This window comes from Dromaius novaehollandiae, chromosome 16, assembly GCF_036370855.1.
Source record: "Dromaius novaehollandiae isolate bDroNov1 chromosome 16, bDroNov1.hap1, whole genome shotgun sequence".
In the NCBI taxonomy this organism is placed as follows: domain Eukaryota; kingdom Metazoa; phylum Chordata; class Aves; order Casuariiformes; family Dromaiidae; genus Dromaius; species Dromaius novaehollandiae.
In genome coordinates, this window is record NC_088113.1 from 18704018 (window position 1) to 18722449 (window position 18432).

Sequence of the window (18432 nt, forward strand, 5' to 3'; positions counted from 1 at the left end):
GGGAGAACCAGTGCGAAAATCAGGGAAACTATACCATGGAGCAAAACAAGGAATCATCCAAACGTGTGAACACATTTACTGTTTTAAAGGCAAGGATGGTCCTTTATCCTTTATAAAAATATCATTTAACATTTTCTACTAGAAAAGTCTGCTCATGATCTGCAGCAGGATAAAACATGAAGTAGAAACAACAGTCAAAAAAACAAAAAAACAGAAACACACAAAGCTATTGCTGTTTAAATTATATAGGGTAGAGTGGAAAAATAATGAGTTTTCTGATGCTAAACAAAATGTCAAAACCAGAAAAAAGCAGTCTCTCATCATCAACAGCAGAACTGATTCTCACAAAGATTGCTTCTCTAGATCTAACTCTTGTCTATTAAATGATGTAGCTATTTTTAAAATTATTTCAGAAACACTAGTGGATACTCTTCAGGATAAAGCAATACACCTTCCCTTCACAACTTCTTTAGTAAGTTTCACTGGATAGAAGAAATGACATAAAAGAGAACAAAATCAAAACTTTTTCAAGCATGTCTCTGAGGGAAAAAAAAGCTGTTTTGAACTGAACTTGAGAAAGGCTGCTCCTTGATACGGTTATTTACAAAGAGGTTCTCAGCCCACATGATCTACCAAAAATGACACAAGAAAAAGATTCATCTGAGAACCTCCAACTATCACAGATAGAGCTATAAGAAGAAGAAAAAAGTCATGTTGACAACTGAGACTACTGTTTTCAAGTCTTTCCCAGCATACTAGGAGACTCTTATTTGAAAAGAGAGAAAGTACACAACAGAAATAAATATAAAATCAAACGCTAGATTTTAAGCAATTCAAAAATAACCTGGTCTGTGCAAGTATTAAAGTTAGTATTGCATCACATACAATATTTTAAAAGCAGCTGCACGCAATGTAAAGGTTCTACTCAGAGAATGTAGCAGCTAAGTTTTGCGGTTGTTACAACTACATTGCTCATGTACTGTAATATGTAGCAATAAATATACACCTGAATGAATTGGTAAACATAAATAGTATTTTAAAAACAACACCCCCCCAAACCTCTCCAAGCTCCCCTGCCCCCTCCCCCAACATACATTTTTGTAGTGGTTCTATACATCTTCCTGGCTCAATATTTGCAGTTAAGCCAAAAGGGAATGTTAACAGAATCACTAGAAAAGAGTAACTGCTGAAAGAATCAGAAAGATACTTCTAAAAGCTGTACATATTACAGCTACAAATTTTGAGAAGCATCCTTTAGCAAGCTTTTCCTTTTCAATCTCACTGTTTTTAAATCTTGCAGTGTACATTGGTTATGAAATGGCTCCTTATTTTAAATATTGTATCAGCTGCATTACCTTTTTGCCACATCAAACATAATCCCTCTATAGGGCAAACCCTCTGTTTCCTAATACTAGATTAAACAAAATGTTAAAACAGTAATTTAAGACCTGATGCTATGCAAACAATTAAGATAAAGAACTTTAAAATTTGTGCTATGTTTTGAAATACAGCACTTAAACCATTGTCCATAAATCAACTTAAGTGAGATACTATAAATGTATTTGTAAAGATAATAGACCCCAGAACAGTAACTGATTAATTTGAACAGTGCAGCAGGACTCAAAAGTAAATTTTAAGCCTGTAGTACAATAATAGAAAACCAAAACTACTTCAGTCTAATACAAAATGCCATTAAATTCTCTCTCAAAAAAAAAAAAAACCCACAGCATAATGTATTTGGACTGAACCGTAGTTTTTTAAAAAGGCAACACTAAAACTATAATCACACCCAAAAAAAGGCTACAATGGAAGCAAGAATAGAACGGGTCAAAACAACAACAACAACAAAAATTCACATCTTTGTTTACCTTGGAAGATGAAGAAATACTAAAAGTTACAGCAGAGGTAATCCAAATTCTGAGATTTAAGTTCCAGATAAAATGTAAAGAAATAAGAAGAGTCTTCAATGTCCTCTATATGCTTTACCTGACACAGCATTAAATGTTCGAATGGTTTCTCCTTGTAGAGCTGAATGAAAGGGAGAGCCAGAGGAGGGCAGCAAAGGATCAGAGTCATTCAGCATTATCCTTCCAGCACATGCTGAATTTTCTGATTCAGAAGTGCCAGATTGGTCCCGCTGACAACTCAGAGACTCAACTACCATCAATCCTCCTTTTTGTGCTGGCTCCTGCAAAAAAGAAAGAAAACAAGACATCAGTATATTTATGGGCTTAGCTACCACTGTATACTTAAAAGTGGGCTTGTTTTGGCTCTATTACATTATAAAGCAACTTTCATATTTTGCCCGTTTGTCAGTTTTTACTTTCAAAAAGAAACTGAAACAGGAATGAAAAAACAGAGCACCACTACCACCACTTATCAGCAGCTGAGGCCTTCAAATATACACCAAATATGACTGTACTCTCATAAATTTGTTTACAACTCATGATCTTCAGAACAGTAACAAACTATTCAACAAATCTACTTCAATTACAGTATTTAAAAGCATCGTGAGACTGAAATTCAACACAACTGTATATTATGCAATGAAAATATAGAAGTGCTTTTAACCATTAGAATACCCTGGTTTACCATAGGGAATATTTACCAGTTTGTATTAAATTTCACCACAGAAGATGTCTGCAGCTTTGATGATTTAAATCCAGGTGGCTACTCAGTGGTTTTGTAAGGTAGAGCTTCAGAACTGAGGAATGCTCCTTATCACTGTTTCCTTCACTAAAATAGTTTGCAATCTAAAGAGTTTCAGAAGCTTTGTTTCAAGGACACCACATGACATCAATAACCACATATTTTCCCAAGAATTAACCATATGAAAGTATTTCAGAATCAGGAAATTCATTTTAAGCCTCTGAACAAGAGTTAACTGTTTGGTCCAATTCACATGCCGAATGGCAAACTGAAACATGAACATCAACTGCTTGCTTTTGAGCTCATACGAGCTTGAAAATTAGTGGGAAATGCCTGCATCTAGCCTGAAGAAGTCTGCCAAAGCAAAAGAACGCTGAAAAAGAATCGGGGAAGAAAAGAAAGACCAGATGGACAGGATAGGAAAAATTGCTTTTAAACTGGCCTATAAAATAAATCAGTGAAGACAAAAGAGCAACAACACTGGAGCAATGCTATTGGCCACAGACTGTGTCAGGATTTTGCAATTAAGGATGCAGGGAAACTGCTATAGAGGATGTAGAAAATCATTACAACATGAATAATTATTTCAAAGCAGTAAGAACAGATTCTGCTAACATTCCAGGTGGGGAGACAGGCAAATTAAAGAACAAATTATATAATACTACAAAGACATGCCAATATATACTCCCAACTTTTTTCTCCCCCTTTTTAAAGAATACATCAAATTTTCAAATCTCACAAGTCCCCAAATCTTACAGCGTTTTTGCTATTTATAAACACTTCTATAATTGAATGACGATCTCTAGGTGCTCTCCAGTGCCATGTTACTGTCCCAAATATGGGGAGGTAAAGGGGGGAAATACCAACCCTCCCCAAATGTGACTGTCATCAGTGGATCACTTTATTATTTCATGAACAAAAACTCCCAAGATCTGCATGACTATGGAAAAGCAGAATCAGAAAAAAAAAATATGAATAAATAGATCTACATTAACATTTTCAGCTTTCTCTATCTTCTCTATAGAACATTACACACATTACGTGCATTCTTTCTCTCTGCCAACTATTCCCACTCCCAAAATAAAAAGTGGCAGGGTGTGTGGGGGGGGATTACACAGTAAAGAATAATCTGATTTAAAAGACCCTAGGCACTAGATCTCATGGCATTGAATACCTGCACTAATTCGTATTTTGCTCCATTGTCTGAATCAGTGATTATATCCAAGGAGTCAGTCCTTGACGGCTGAGGACAGTCCGAGTTTAAAGTGCCTTGTTCCACGATGTTGCTCTGTAATAACCTTTCAATCTCCCTGTTCAGAATCTCCAATTGATCACACATCATGCAATTTTTAAATGATACGCCTAAAGGAAGAGGGAAAGTCAGCTAATCACTTCTTGTTCAATTCTAATATTAAACTATGAAAACAAACTGTTTCTTGAACAAGTAAAGGCGTATCCTAATGACTTATTTGAGTAACTTATCCAGTAACATACTAAAGAAAGGACTGCCTCCATATTACAAAATTAAGTATCTGTGTGCTTCAACTCAAGGCCACGTGTGCAACATGCTCTTTACATTTATGTTTCAGGCACAGAGCTGATATCACTAAAGCATTCAAAAAAAAATGGAATCAGCATTTTTTCTTCTTAGGAGACATTCTGGTTACTTGAGCATAATATGTTTTACAGTCTACTACAGTCATACCCCACCCAGTGGCAAGACTGCACAGCACACAGACAACAGCTTTAATTTAACATAAAACAGCATTTTGGATACAAATAACAATCAAAAACAACTAAAAAATCTATGCAACTATCATGTTTTTTTGTATTAACAGTCATTAACTCACTGTTAACAGCCTCGAGGAGAAAACTCTAACAGAACTGCAATTTTAAAAGAATTGCAAATTTGATAGGTATACAAATTTAGTACACTAAAACACTAAAATTCCACCCCCACACACATTTGTTAGAAAATGTTTGGATTGCTCTTAACTATACTGAGTATTTAAGGCCTTCGTTTTCTCTCTCCTTAGTTAGTCCAGATTACACTTATTTATATGAATCTGCTCTTGTGGAATTACATCATAAAACATGTTAAACAAATGCCTAGAAGCTGAAAAATAAATTTTATCAGAATGTAAAAACACGAATCCCTAACTCACAATTACACTTCTAAACTTAACACATCTCCTAACACTTCAAGCAAAAATTCTACTATCGCCTACAAAAAATATTTCCTACAACATAAAGTAACTTTGAAAGTCTTAGCATCTCTTTCTCTTCCCAATTCAGTAGGATTTTTTTTCTTTTGTTCCGTTTGTTCTCTAGTTCAGCTATTCAATTATGATGGAGATACTAAGAGAAATGTGGGCTGAAGCAGCAAACTTCATCTTGTTTTGAAGGAACTGTGGGTTCATGATCAACTTAATCTCCTTCTCCCTAATACAGTTCATTAATCATACTCCTGAAACTTGAAAGTTCTTTCTGGGAACTAAGTGGTGTACTTTCCCTAATAAGAGATTTGGCAGAAATATGAATGGTCTATTAGAAAGAATATTATTTAACTTTGTTTTTAAAAAAAGCTGGGAAAAATCTGAAAATGAAAGGGCAGAAGGGCAGAACAGCACTAATAATAAATACGCATACTGTTGCTTATTCAGAAAGTCCTCTGGTTTTACTTAGGTTACTAGTTTCCTTTGATAAGCAATCTCCACTGTGAATATGTGTAATCTTTTAAGACCTATTATAAATAAAATAAAGTTGGAAACACAGAACAAGAATTTTATAAAAGTAAAACTTTCTCTCCTCTTCACAGAGGAGTAAGCTTTGCCTATACAAACCCTAGATTAATTGACTTAAATGGATACATAACATATACAACAGGTCCTCATTAAATGAGGGATTCACAGTGCTTATGAAATCCAAGTTTATGGACTATGGGGAAAAAAAAATGCAACCCTGATGTTACTTCAGCTGCTCCTGCTCCCTTCTCCCCTGCTCACAGTCTATGTCGCATGCACCCGCCTCCCAGCCCAGAATGCTCACCTGATTTCTTGTTAAGCAGATTCAGTTTATTAAGACAGCAGAAAACTAACCCACAAAGAGAGACCCAAAAGGATGAGATGAATATCAGAAGTGGTGCAAAGGCATGGAAGAACAGGGATGGAGAACAGAACCCCTTCAGGCAGTAGCAACCTGCTGTATCAGCTCAGACTTCAACCACACCATCATCCATGCAGCAACAGCTGACCAGATCTCAGGCAGTTAAAACTCTACCCATTCAAAATCAGATCAATGTTTTAAGCCTTGTACAAATTTGTGGTCCACACAGATGACATTTGGCATTTCTGAAAACTAATACAACATCAAACCTTTCAAGTCATATCATATGGGTTCTGTTGTTCAGCACGCTGCAGCTGGATATTTCAAGAGGCGGTACTGCTTCAATGCAGCATTAGAAACTTTAATAGGGTGAATGTTCCAGTGAAACAGAACAGTCACCTATTTAAAAGCGGAGCATAAATGTGATACAGAATGTCTTGAAAAAGAACAGTCAGTTAAAAATAATTTAGGTTTTTCTCCTTTGTTAATTTGGGGATCAAATGCTTCGTTTCCCCAAAACAATTTATGTACTTGAATGCATCTTGGACCCGAACTGCAGAAGCAATCAAAGCAAACATGTATCCTAGCACAGAAAAATAACATAAAACCATCAATAACAATGCATATAAAACCCTGATCATAGGCAAGGTTTTAAACTGAAGAGGAAAATATATTTAACAGAAAAAACAATGACGTTATCACATTATAAAGATCACATGACACAAGCTTTTAATTTCACAATCAGGTCAAGTATTTTCAAGCAGTAAGAAACATGAAAACATGGGGCTGCCCATTCTGCAAGACCACAGAGACTATCACTAACATTCAGCATCCCTGAAGATTCTGTAACTACTACAAACCTGTATGTTATGTGTATGACATTCAGTCTATGTGGTTTGAAGAAATTCTAGAGCAGTATCAGCAACCAATCTAACAGGAGTCAGAAAAGATACTCCCAAATTTCCAAATCCTGCTACTGCAGGATGTTCACAGATGTGTAATACACATTAAAATTCTATCCTCCAACACATCTTCAGTAATCAACAATAAACAAAACGGAGAGGGAAAGCCTGTAACCTAAAACCTCTTTTCTGTAAACACATCATCACTCTCACATTCAAAGAAAACCTTATCAAACGCATACAGCTATTTTCCGCCTTCTTTGCAACCTCAACGGTTTACAAGTCTCAGGCAAAACAGAAGGAAGAGAGATTATCATTTCCCAGTCCTATGCTATTGGCATAGATAATTACAGAATTGGCAACGTGAAGCTAACATTCAGCAGATCCAGGTATCTTCATTAAGCCCTTTTTAAGATGCCTCAGTACATCATCTGATGACGACAGAGTAAAGCTTTTGAAGAATGGGTAAGTTATCACTTTTTTATATCTCTAGTTTTAGACAAAGGCTGATTCAACATTTTACCAACAGTTACTTATGCCTTCAAACCAGTAACCCTACTTGTATTGTTCTCTAATTTGCCCTAAAGAAATAATTATGCATTTGGTGGACCAGCTGAGTGCATTAAGATTTTGTCTTTTTCCAGCTTAGAATTCTAAATGAATTACAGTTTTCCTTTCTGAGTTAACTGGGAAGATTTCACTCTGTAGAAGAGCTTTGAAAGACAGCTTACTAATAGAAACTTCAACTAAACACAAACAAATGTAAAAATTTAATTTCTCCTTAGTCTGAGTACTTGTATGCAAGCAAAGCTACACGATAAAATTTATGATAAATTCTTGATGCTCAGTTTCAGTCTATTAGATATGTTATTTATTCTCTGAGGAATCTATATGAAAGACTAGTGTTAGTTATCCTCTTCTTAACATTAATCTTTGCTAACGACATTTAGACGACAAATATGCTGCACATTATCCCAGGTTGTTGGATGACAGCACTCCAATACTCAGCAAATCTGCTGTACTCTGCACAAGTTCTCATACCATATACTTACCAAGTTATGTAAGCATCTTTCATGAATGCTTTAGCCAAAATGACTAATATCAGGCACCTATTAGTTCTCACATCTCCATACTTGCCCCAAGAACTGTATAAAAGGATGCATTTGCTTTTGAAAGATCTCTTACATGTACTCAGGCCTACAAATGCATCGAAGAAAGCAAGGCTTTCAAAGACTTGTGATGGCCCTTAGTTGCTGCCGGAACTGATTCAGTCTGCCAAGTTACCTAAGGAAGGGGGTTTACATCTCCTACAATAGAGAAAAAGGCTCCCTTTGCTCTCCTTTTAAATAAGCTTCATGCTGAAGCTCCAGTTAATGTTTTATATACATTATGGACATTCAATGGCCAGGGCCCAAGAACGGGACAGAGATCCTGAAAAATCACAAGGATCAATGTAAGGTTCCATGCACTTCCCAAAACTAGGGTTAGTGAGAAGAGCGTCTGCATCTGCAAAGAAATCCAAAGGAAAATAAGGGTCTTGCACTTTCTAGCTATTAAAAGCATGCATCATTCAGTGACCGGTTTCAGTTCCGCGTCCTGATCCAATCTAGACCATGCCAGGATTTAAGATACTAGTTTCAATCAGAATGACTTATAACTAGCCTTTAGTTGTATTTCTCCAAGAGCTCCTCAGGATTAGAAGGCTTGAGATGCAAGGTATTTGGCTAAAACCAAAATACCAAAATATCCAGGACAGTTATCTTAAATATTTAAGAAACTGCAGGATGTTATGAACGGGACAGAAAGCATCCTTTCTGGAATGATGTAATGGTGATTCCAAACACAATTGATACTGCTTACTCACTTTAATCCCTGTAAAACAGGTACAGACCTTGGCCAATGCCTCCTCTAAGTGTTGAAAAATTCCTAGTAAGTGAATGTACTAATATCATATAAAAATTTCTGATTGGCTGAGAATTAATAAAACGACAACATTCCTGATGCAAATAAAAGGAAAGGAGTGGCATCAACTAAGCAGTATCAACCAGTCAGAAGACTGATCCCATGAAAAATGGCTATATTCCCATTTGTCAAGGACAAGATCTGGAAAACCTGTACTGTTTCTATGAAGCAGCAACAAAATTAATCCCTTGAGTCCCCAAACATCACAAAAAGCAGCTCAAAGGAAGTCAGCAGGGCAAAGCCTTCTTTGTACATAAATAAGCAATTTTTTTTGGACAATGGGCAAAGACACAATCTATCCACCCCTAAAGAATAGCAGTAAAAAGGTTTTGCACCAAAAATTATAAAAGCACTGGAGAAAGACATGTACACACAGGACTGCAGTGCTATTCTCTCCATCTGCTCTTCTCAGAGTGATGCAAGAGTACACTCAAGCGAGAAGCAACAGAAAACTGGATCACAAAACATTCTAATGCTCCTCTGAGAAGAACCCACATTGTCCAAGCCTATCTTAAGGCTGGCACAGACAGTCTCTGACATTTGTAGGGGACAGGGGACACAAAGCACAGACCTGACAGAATAACCACATCCATGCTAAAAATGCTCTGCTGCTATACTGCACTAGTTTTTCCCATAAGTACAACTAGGATATAGTTTTTATTTTCATTTAAAATGTATCCACTGCTTACTGATTTAAGTGTCTTCTTTTTAGAAGGAAGCTATCTTTCACAAAGTTGTGAAATAGGAATGTTGTGAATTGGGGAGAAGTAATGAGGGTTGAAGAGTGAGAGAGGCAGCAAGTCATGAGCCTGGAGTCCAGGTCTGGGGAGATATAAGAAAACTGATATGATCCTAACGCCACGCCCGCAAACACTAATTTAGTATCTCAGTACTTGACCACTGTAGACAAGCCACAGTTCCGAGTCAAAAGTCCAGACATCCTTGATAATTACAAACATTTTACGCTAGTTAGAGGTTTAAATTCAAATGATGTTAAAAATTATAACCTGCATAAAATTGTAGCATTTCACTGCTTATAGCTAGACCTAGGAACATTAAAAAAAAAAGAGGAATAATGCTACCAAAACTGTAACACTATTATCTGTAAGCACTTCGCTAGCTATAGTTGAACACACTAAATTAATTCCAAGATTGTGACAAAACTATTAGCTCATATACCTGCAGTATTAACAAGTTAAAAGTTGCAGTTATTTTCTACCTATTCCAGAACCAATACATTATTTCCCATTAAAAAAAAAAGTATTTTGTAATTCGCAAGAATAAATGTAGATTCAGTAATATATAACTCAGTTATACAACCACGTTTCTCAGAAATACGACATCCTAATTTAAGAAGTGCCTACTCTTAAATACTGCATGAAGTAGTGATAGATCTAGGCAAATATTAATAACTAATATATAACTACCGTAGAGACAAAATACCACTCACAGCTAGTTTTAAGATAGCGTTTACTACCACCATAGTATTTCAGTCCCAGACATACAGAACACAAAGTGATATTGATTTGTCAGGGATGACACCACTAACATCTACAATACAGTCTCGTGTCACTCTTCCACTCAAACCTGCTCTTTCTTCCCTCACCTTCAATCCCTCTTTCCAAACACAGGTGGTAGTATCTGAAAAGCCTTATCTTTCAGCAAGAGTGTTGGATGGTATCCCATCCACTTTTCTACCAAAATAATGGAAGAGAACAGACTAGACCAGTATGAAAGATCAGGCTGTTCCAGGGCAGAAATGGTTACACTGGAGTACAGGGGAGAATTTGTACCCTCAGAAGATGGTAGAAAGAAAATGTGTCCTGGTACCCAGGTCACCGCAGCCTCCACCATGAGGAAAGAGCTCCCCAAAGAGAGACCTTAGACCATCAATGAGATCAAATCTACCAGGGGGAAAAAAAAAGGATTTCTGCACCCTGGTTGAGACTCCCTTACCCAATCTCATTGACCTTTACCTCAAAAAGGCTTAAAGGTACTATAAGAGTTGGTGGCATCACGATTTTTTTTTTTTTAATGCTGATATCATTCATGATTCAGTACCATCCATCACTACTACTTTTCCATTGTCAGACATCCCTGAAAACACAGAGAGATCATCTCAATGAAATTCTGTGGCTCACAGACTTTTTGACTTTGAGTGCTACTTTTTTTGTTTGGTGTTGAAGAATTACTGAATTGAAGAATTATTTCAGATGTCCAGTGTATGGTGCAAAACACTCACCCTGTATTGGCATAGGAGAGCCAGTTAAGTACACATTTACAAGATACTAAGTACTATACAGTGGCAGTGCTTATATCAATCACCTAATAAGATTAAAAATGTAAACGATAACTAGGCTTTTTATAATTTCCCAAGATGCAGAAACAAAAGTTCTGTTTTCTTCCAGGTTTATTCTTTAGTCACCCATTAATATAAACCCCCTCTGATGTGTGTCTGAAACTAGCATATACACCACTACCCTTTTCATCATTTTTGTCAGGCTATTCACTTACCTTGCATCGGCCTCATAAGAAGGCAACTGCCACAGCCTTGCAGGATGGATTAACTGAGCACACACAGGACAGCAATCCTGCACATTTGCAGTTAATCTGAGACCTCCTGGAAGTGTTGAATTTAAACTGTGTGCACAGAATCAGGTAACGATGCACACATAGCAGACTCCAGTACACAGTAACAGTTAAACAGAAAAGAAAATGAGCAACCCCACAGCATGACACAACTAATCCAAGCAAAAAAAGCCTAAGGCAGCTCCCTGGCTTATGAAGCACAAGATACACACTCTCTTTATTTTGATGTCTTTCAGACTACAAAATAATTTTCCCAAGCTAAACATTTTTTTTTAAATCTGATTTCAGATTGTACCATACAGGATCAGAACCATCAGAAAAAAATCAAATAAAAAGAAAGAAGCGATGGACTACCCAGTTGGTAGCACAGCAGAATAAAAACATCACCAAGTATTGTAAGTTTATTTTATTCTGGATAAGCAGCAAAAATATGCTTCTTTGAACCAAAGTGAAATTCCCACAGCTAAAATCAGCTAAATAGCAGTTTCTCATACAAATATTCAAGGCACTTTAGCAGCAAGCAAACCAAAAACCTGGCAAACATGAAAATTTTATTAATTAACAGACAGGACCATGATCATGTCTACACTACAGATTTTCATTGTCACAATTGCACAAGTCGGGAATGTGAAAGGGTACAATCCCTGATCAACACAGCAGTGCTGACATGAGCTACTCACACAGATACGATTATACCAGCAGAACTGTACTTTTACCTGTATGATTCATTCTGTTTACAGGGTAGGGGAGCAGGTGTGCACAAGAGCAGTGCAGTTCTGTTTTGTCAGTGTAGCTGCATACATAATAGGAAAACTCTATTAACACAGTAGCAGGACCTTCCAAGCAGAGAAGCAATTTGTGTCAGGAGGAAGTAAAAATTTAAAACTTCACTCAAATTCCCTGTATGAACAAAGCTACACTGGCAAATACATTTTATTGTATTTGTGTATATACGAAAGGTTTTGCCAGCACAGCTGTATCTGTTAATAGCCGGGGAAAGAACTATACTAACAATTGTACTGACAAAACTTTTGTAAAGGACAAACCTAAACATAAGGCACTTTCACACACTGTGCACATCCTCCAAACTGCAGGCCTATAATCCTGTTTGATAAACAAAGTTCATATTCAATTTAGTGTATTCTGCGTTTAAGGAAACATTAACTTATTCTTAGAGGAAAGAACGCAAATAGCATTAAATAGATTCCACCAGTATTTTCTAGTCCAGAGCTTCACTGTTACTTGCAAGACTAGGCAGAGAGACTCTCTACTGCCTTACTACCAGACTGACATTTCGCTTTTTCACCATTCCTATAGTATTTTCTGAAGCCTATGTTCACTTTTTTTCTCTGAATGGTCTTCCCATATCTGCCTAACAATGAAAATTTACCCAAAGACAGAAAAACAAATTTTTTAGTCAGTTTTATTTCTGCTCTTCGGATCCAAACAGTATGAGCAAAGAAAAGGCAGCTAACTGATTTTGCTCATTAAGAAAAGCGCTGCAGCATCACAAGCAGCGTAGATAGCTCTGCTTTTTTTCCTTTTTATATAGTAGAAGGAAAAAAAGGAGGCCTTCCAAGGTCAGAAACTTGGATTCAGAAGAAATTAACCCTCTCCGCCCAGGAAGCCTTCTAAAGGCCCCAGTACAAGCCAATTTTACAAGCCATGGTCTCAAGTTTAGACAACAGAAATACCAATTACAAACTTGTCATTGGATATTACTCAATATACAATAACCTTTAGCATACTTTGCCATTGCTTTGAACAGAAACACATTACAAAAACATACTACTTATCAGTCTAATGTTCATTTATCTGCTACTGAACTTGACCTCTTCAGCAGCCCTGAATATATTTTCAGCAACTGCACAGGAAACGGAGCTCTAGAAAGGTGATTGATACAACCAGACATTTTCCCACTGAAGTACCAAGGGAATTGGTTCTTTACCATGATTGTTAGGAACCCTCAGCTGTTAAGTGAGACAACAATTGTTTATTAGGTTTAAGTCTAAGAGTTAAATACTGTAAATATCTCAAACATCCCATAGCTTGTTTATTTATTACACACATAAGATTACAATCCTAGAGCTGTCAAATTCCAACTTGAATAGTCACACTGTACCTAACTGTCCTTCAACTGCTGTCCACAAACTAATAAAGTTGTGCAGACTTTTGTCAAGTTGGCACTATTGTAGTACATGAAGTAATTATACATATCTTAAAATATTCTATTACAAAAACAAAACCAAAAAAATTAGCTTTATATTGTACTTCAAAAACCTGTATCTTCTGGTAAATCTGGTTATTTTCTGTGCACATAGTTGTGCTGACAACGTGGACTCAGCACAAGTACTTGATTTCAATTTCTGACCCTATCAGCATACCTGTTGAAGAAAAGTCTTGTACTCTTCCATATATGATTATTTTCCCTCTTATTTTGTTTGCAAAGCTAAGATATGAAATCTGAAACCAGTTATCAGTTTCATTCTTATCCCATCAAGAAGGCTTCATAAAATGAAGTGAAATGAAAACAAATTTCTCCTTCGGAATTCAACGCAATAACATACAGTTATTACAGAATACTGATTTTGCTATTGCAAATGCAGGAAACACAATTCAGTTCCCAATTTTGATAAGGGCTTATTCTGAGAACATATATAATGCTCATTAAATATCCTTTGTCTTAGCTCCCCCAATGGAAAATTAAAGTACTTCTTAACCTCAAAAATCTACCAATGCCGTTGAGATTACCATCATTAGTATCTGTGAGGTATTCAGTTATTTTAGAAGCTGTTTTAGATAAAAACGTAATACTGATACAGGCCTTAAAGTGCAAATGACAGTGGACTAAAGATTCAACTAATGAAGACAGAGGCTTTACAGCACACAAATAAGCTACCAATTCTTGCATAAAAAGTTAGATTAATCTTGCTTATATTAAAATCCTCTCCTTAAACTTTTTGCCACTGTCCAACTGTTATAGCACTACAGGAGACACTAGGCAGAAGTGCACCAGAGCGTTAAACTAGTGCAGACATTACCACTTCAGTCAACTAGAAACCATCTAATCCTACTCTGAGTACGGCCCCTTCTTCTTCCCCTTCATTTTCATCAGTTAAGTTTTATAAACTGTCAAGTCTGTAATCCTTGCCTTTCCTCTCTCTCCACCTAATACTTGTAGCTGAAGTTTCAGACTGCACAAAACTAAAACCCCACAATTATAAGTTATAACTATAAAGACAATGACTATTTTTAACTGAAAACAAATAATATAATCCACTTCCAGATAATCTTAATAGTGAAGTAGGATTATGTAGAACAAACAGTATCTGCTGATGAGTCCACTAGGCACTAGAAAATACATATTCAATTTTATTTGGACTACTTCGGACTAACACAGTTCTGTTAGCACTGTTTCCAGGAGTTCCAGGGTTTGTTTGTTTTTTTAAAACATAAAAGACTACACATTTCCTCCTAGTTATATCAAAAGCACTGTGTGCATTATATATATTTTGTCTGAATATTTTTAAATCTATAAATATTTTATGGTGTACATGAAATCACAGCAGAACAAGATTATCTGCATACCAAAAGAAATTAACCAGAATTTTTTGTTTAAAAAGGGGGGCAGAACTCTTGAAAAAAACATTATTTAAGCTCTAGTTTTCAAATCAACAATTATTCTATTTGCAAATCAGTGGAGTCATGCAGTCTCAAAGTAGTCTGAAGACAACATGATCCTTTATTCTTCTACCAAAGTGCATTTAAAAAGCTTTATTTGCAATGTGCTTCTGGAACGGTCAAGGAAAAAAAATACAAAAAAAAAAAAACCCTAAGGCCTAACTCTGAAAAGCTATTTTCAGCACACTTCTATATTTATTCCTATAGAAAGCTCCAAATGTCAAAGAATGGTAATGAGCAGCTGGCATACATAGAAGTGGAGCATGACCCAAAATATCTATTACAATTAACACAGTATATGCTACACTTGTACCGTAACTAAACATTATCTGTTTTCACTGACCAGCAATTCAATTGTTCAAAAGGCTACTAAGTTTGTTTCTAGAAATATCAACAGGACAGGGTGAGAGCTCAACCAGTTCAAATCACCACTTATAAGAAAACTGTGTGTAAAACAGAAAGACAAAAAAGCAAACAGTGAAAGAGTTCTCAAAAAAGGAAGTAATATATAGTTGATCTGCTGTCAAAGAATTTACTTAAGGCTGTGTTCATTAAGTAGTCAAAAGAGCTATTTCTGCAAAATATCTAAAATAGATTAGCCAGCAAAAATACAAAACAGGAAAATTAGGAATCATATATTTACATCCTTTTAAATTATTTAAAAGGAATCAGCAATTTTGCCTCCCTCAAGTTCCTAGAAAAAGAAAAACGTGAAAGCCCATGCAAGAAAAACAGCATGTTACACTGTATTAAGCTACGGAACATACAAACACCATGAAAAGAAATTTATATATATAAATTTTGTAACACATTAAAATGATTTTACGGTTCTTTCCAAATTAAAAATGACAAACTATATTATATTATAGGATTTTCTTCACCTACTACTGAAATATAGCTATCACTTGGAGGTATAAACTGAAAACTACTTGACCTGTCTGAAAGAGAATTTGGTCACCATAAAATAACAGCTTTTGCAAGTAAATAAGCAGCAAACAGGTTTACCATCACCTCCAGGAGACAGCATTTAAATACATTAGTGCAAAAGGAGGGGGAGGAGGGAAGAAAATAAAGTTATTGACTGGCAAATTATTGAGTATTTAAAGCCAGCCAACAAATAGCATTGTCTGAAGTTTCAGGCCCTTGTCCTTTCCTGGTACAAGAAAGTCACCAGAACAGGATGAAATTCACCTTTTCTTGAATAACTCACCAATAGGGAGAACACTTCCTCAACCCAGGAGAGAGAAAAAGGAACTTCTGCTCAGGTAAGTTTTAGTCCCACCCATTGAAGACCCCAGACCCAGCACGAGCTTTCGGCTGGGTTTCGGGCATCCCTGTCAAGGGGAGCTTTGCCCCAGCGCCCAGACCCCCGCTCCTCAAGGCCCCCGCGGAGGAGCCCTCATCCAGCACTGGCACACGACGGAGAAACTGAGCGAGAAAGGCGGAGAAGTCGATCGTGACGTCACGGTGAAGTGTGTCGGCGTCAGGTTGATTATGACGTCGATCGCCTCAGCGCATAACCGTCATCTCGTTTCCCCCAAGATGGAGGAACCCGCCTTCTAGCCCGCTCCGCCCGGGGAGGGCGTCCTCTCCGCTCCGGCCCAACCACGTTATAGCTTACGGGGCGGCGGCTTTTAGCTTCCTTCGGGGCCCCCGCACTGAGTCGCCGACCTCCTCTGGAACCAGGCCAGGCCTCCGACGTGCCCGCGCCCTGGAGCCGCACCGACGGTGCCCTGGAAACAGGCCGCGCCACCCCCGCGGCCCTCCGGCCGCCCTGGCCCGCACCGCCCGCCCGCCTCCATTTTCTAGTCGAGCCCAAGGCGTCCAGGCCGGAGCAGGAGGCCGCCCCTTCTCCGCGACCCCTCCGCCGCAGCGACGGCCCCGCTCCCTTTCTCTTCCCGTCCCGGTGCTCCTCCGGTTGCCTCCCTCACTCACCGCGGGGAGGGGGTGGGGGAAATCTCGCCGCCGCCGAGGGGTCTCAGCCGAGTCGAGCCGCCATTTCCTCCTCGCAGCCGCTCCACAGCGCTGGGCGGGGGCTGCTCCTCCCCCGCTACCATAGAGACCGATATGGCGGCCGGCTACGGCCTAGAACGCCCAACGGCGGCCTAGAACGCCCAACGGCCGGCGCAACGCTCTCCGCTTTGCGCACGGCTCCTTGGAGGACTCGGCGGGCCCGGGCTCCGCCCCGCGGCCCAGCAGGCGGGCGGGGCGCGGCCTGGCGGGCGGGAAGGCAGCGCGGGGCGCCTGCAGGCCCTGCCCGTCGCCCTCCGCTGCTGGGCTGGCGCGCCGGCCCCACGGCCCGCGGAGCTTCTCTTCAGCTCCGGGCAGCCGCCCCTCGCCGTCCTGGGCGGCTGAGGGGAAGCAGGGGCCGAGCTGCCCCGTGCTCTGCTACGGCCTGGCCCTGTGGTACCAACAGCACCTGCTGCCCTTCTCCATGTTACCAAGGAGATGGGGGTGATCTTACCTCATGGGAACAGCACACTTTTATTCATTACTCGAGGCTCAGGAGGGCTAGGCAAAACAGCCCTGCAGCAGGGCTAAACACCATTTTGCTCACAATGACTTAATCCTGCAGGGCAAGTGCAGCTTTCTGACAGGATTAACATGGCGGAGGAGCTCCTGCATGGATCCGAGAGCTGTCCGCACGCTCCCCAGCTGGGCTGATCTCATTGTTTCCAATTTATTTTTTTTCTAGTCTAGTCCATCTGGTTTTGCAAAATCAAATAGCAATTGTTGCAGTAATGTTTTCCCCTGAGTCCAAGTTATTAATTGCTGTGGGAGATGAGTGTTCACTGCATTAGCTGATCCACCACATGGAGGCTTCCCCATAAACTCCATCTCAAAATGGTTAGGCTATTAAACTCTCCGATAGCCAAACTCGGCTATGAACGGGGGGGGCTAACTCCAGTTTCCACATTTTGTTCCTCCTGTCAGTGTTTGATATTTGTAAGGAGAAACACCTATAGCTCAAGATCACTGAGGGGGTCACAAAATTTACAGGATGACCCATGAGGCCATGCAAAAACTTGTGACATGAATATTTGAAGAGCCTTCTATTCAGAGGTGCAGATACAACATTTGGTTCTTTGACTGACCCTGATCCTGCACACTTTTCCTCATGAGCTGATAAATTAATTTCAGTTGGACTCCAGACAGATGCAGTGTTTAGTAGAGATGGTTTAAGGACTAACAACATACGAGAAAACAGGTGTAAAAAAAAATATTCTATAGAACGATTCAATTACATTTTACAGAAATCTACACTCTAGAGCACAATATATACAAGACTTCTGGTGGTAAAAGCTCAGGATAGTGTTAGAAAAGCTATTAGCAGCTGCCTTTTTGCAACAGTACAAAGTCAGCCTCTGCCTGTAAAACTGGGCAGTATTAATACTTACTTCACACGGGAACACCAAGAAGTAAAAACACTGAGATTGAGATCCCTGTGCAAAAGTACAAGACAGCATTATTAAGGGCAAGCAGTAGTTTGTTCTTTGTCTACAGAGTTACAATAAATGAAAGGCACATGGAGGGAGAATATCTT

At 38.6% G+C, this 18432-nt stretch overlaps 1 protein-coding gene across 2 annotated transcripts in view; it reads right to left on the reverse strand.

The window, feature by feature from the left end:
* The window catches only part of DIDO1 (death inducer-obliterator 1), a 58849-nt gene extending 41788 nt beyond the window's left edge, over positions 1 to 17061 (reverse strand). Inside the window, exons 1-2 of one of the 2 annotated variants that reach the window (XM_026092841.2) lie at positions 16824 to 17061; positions 1987 to 2188 (exon numbers count right to left, since the gene is read on the reverse strand). In XM_026092841.2, coding sequence (XP_025948626.2) covers positions 1987 to 2164 — 178 coding nt within the window. In that variant the 5' untranslated portion in view covers positions 2165 to 2188; positions 16824 to 17061. Of the gene's footprint in view, positions 1 to 1868; positions 2189 to 16823 lie in introns of those variants that run through there. The other variant, XM_026092842.2, reaches the window with a different exon arrangement.
* Between the last annotated feature and the right edge of the window lie 1371 nt (positions 17062 to 18432).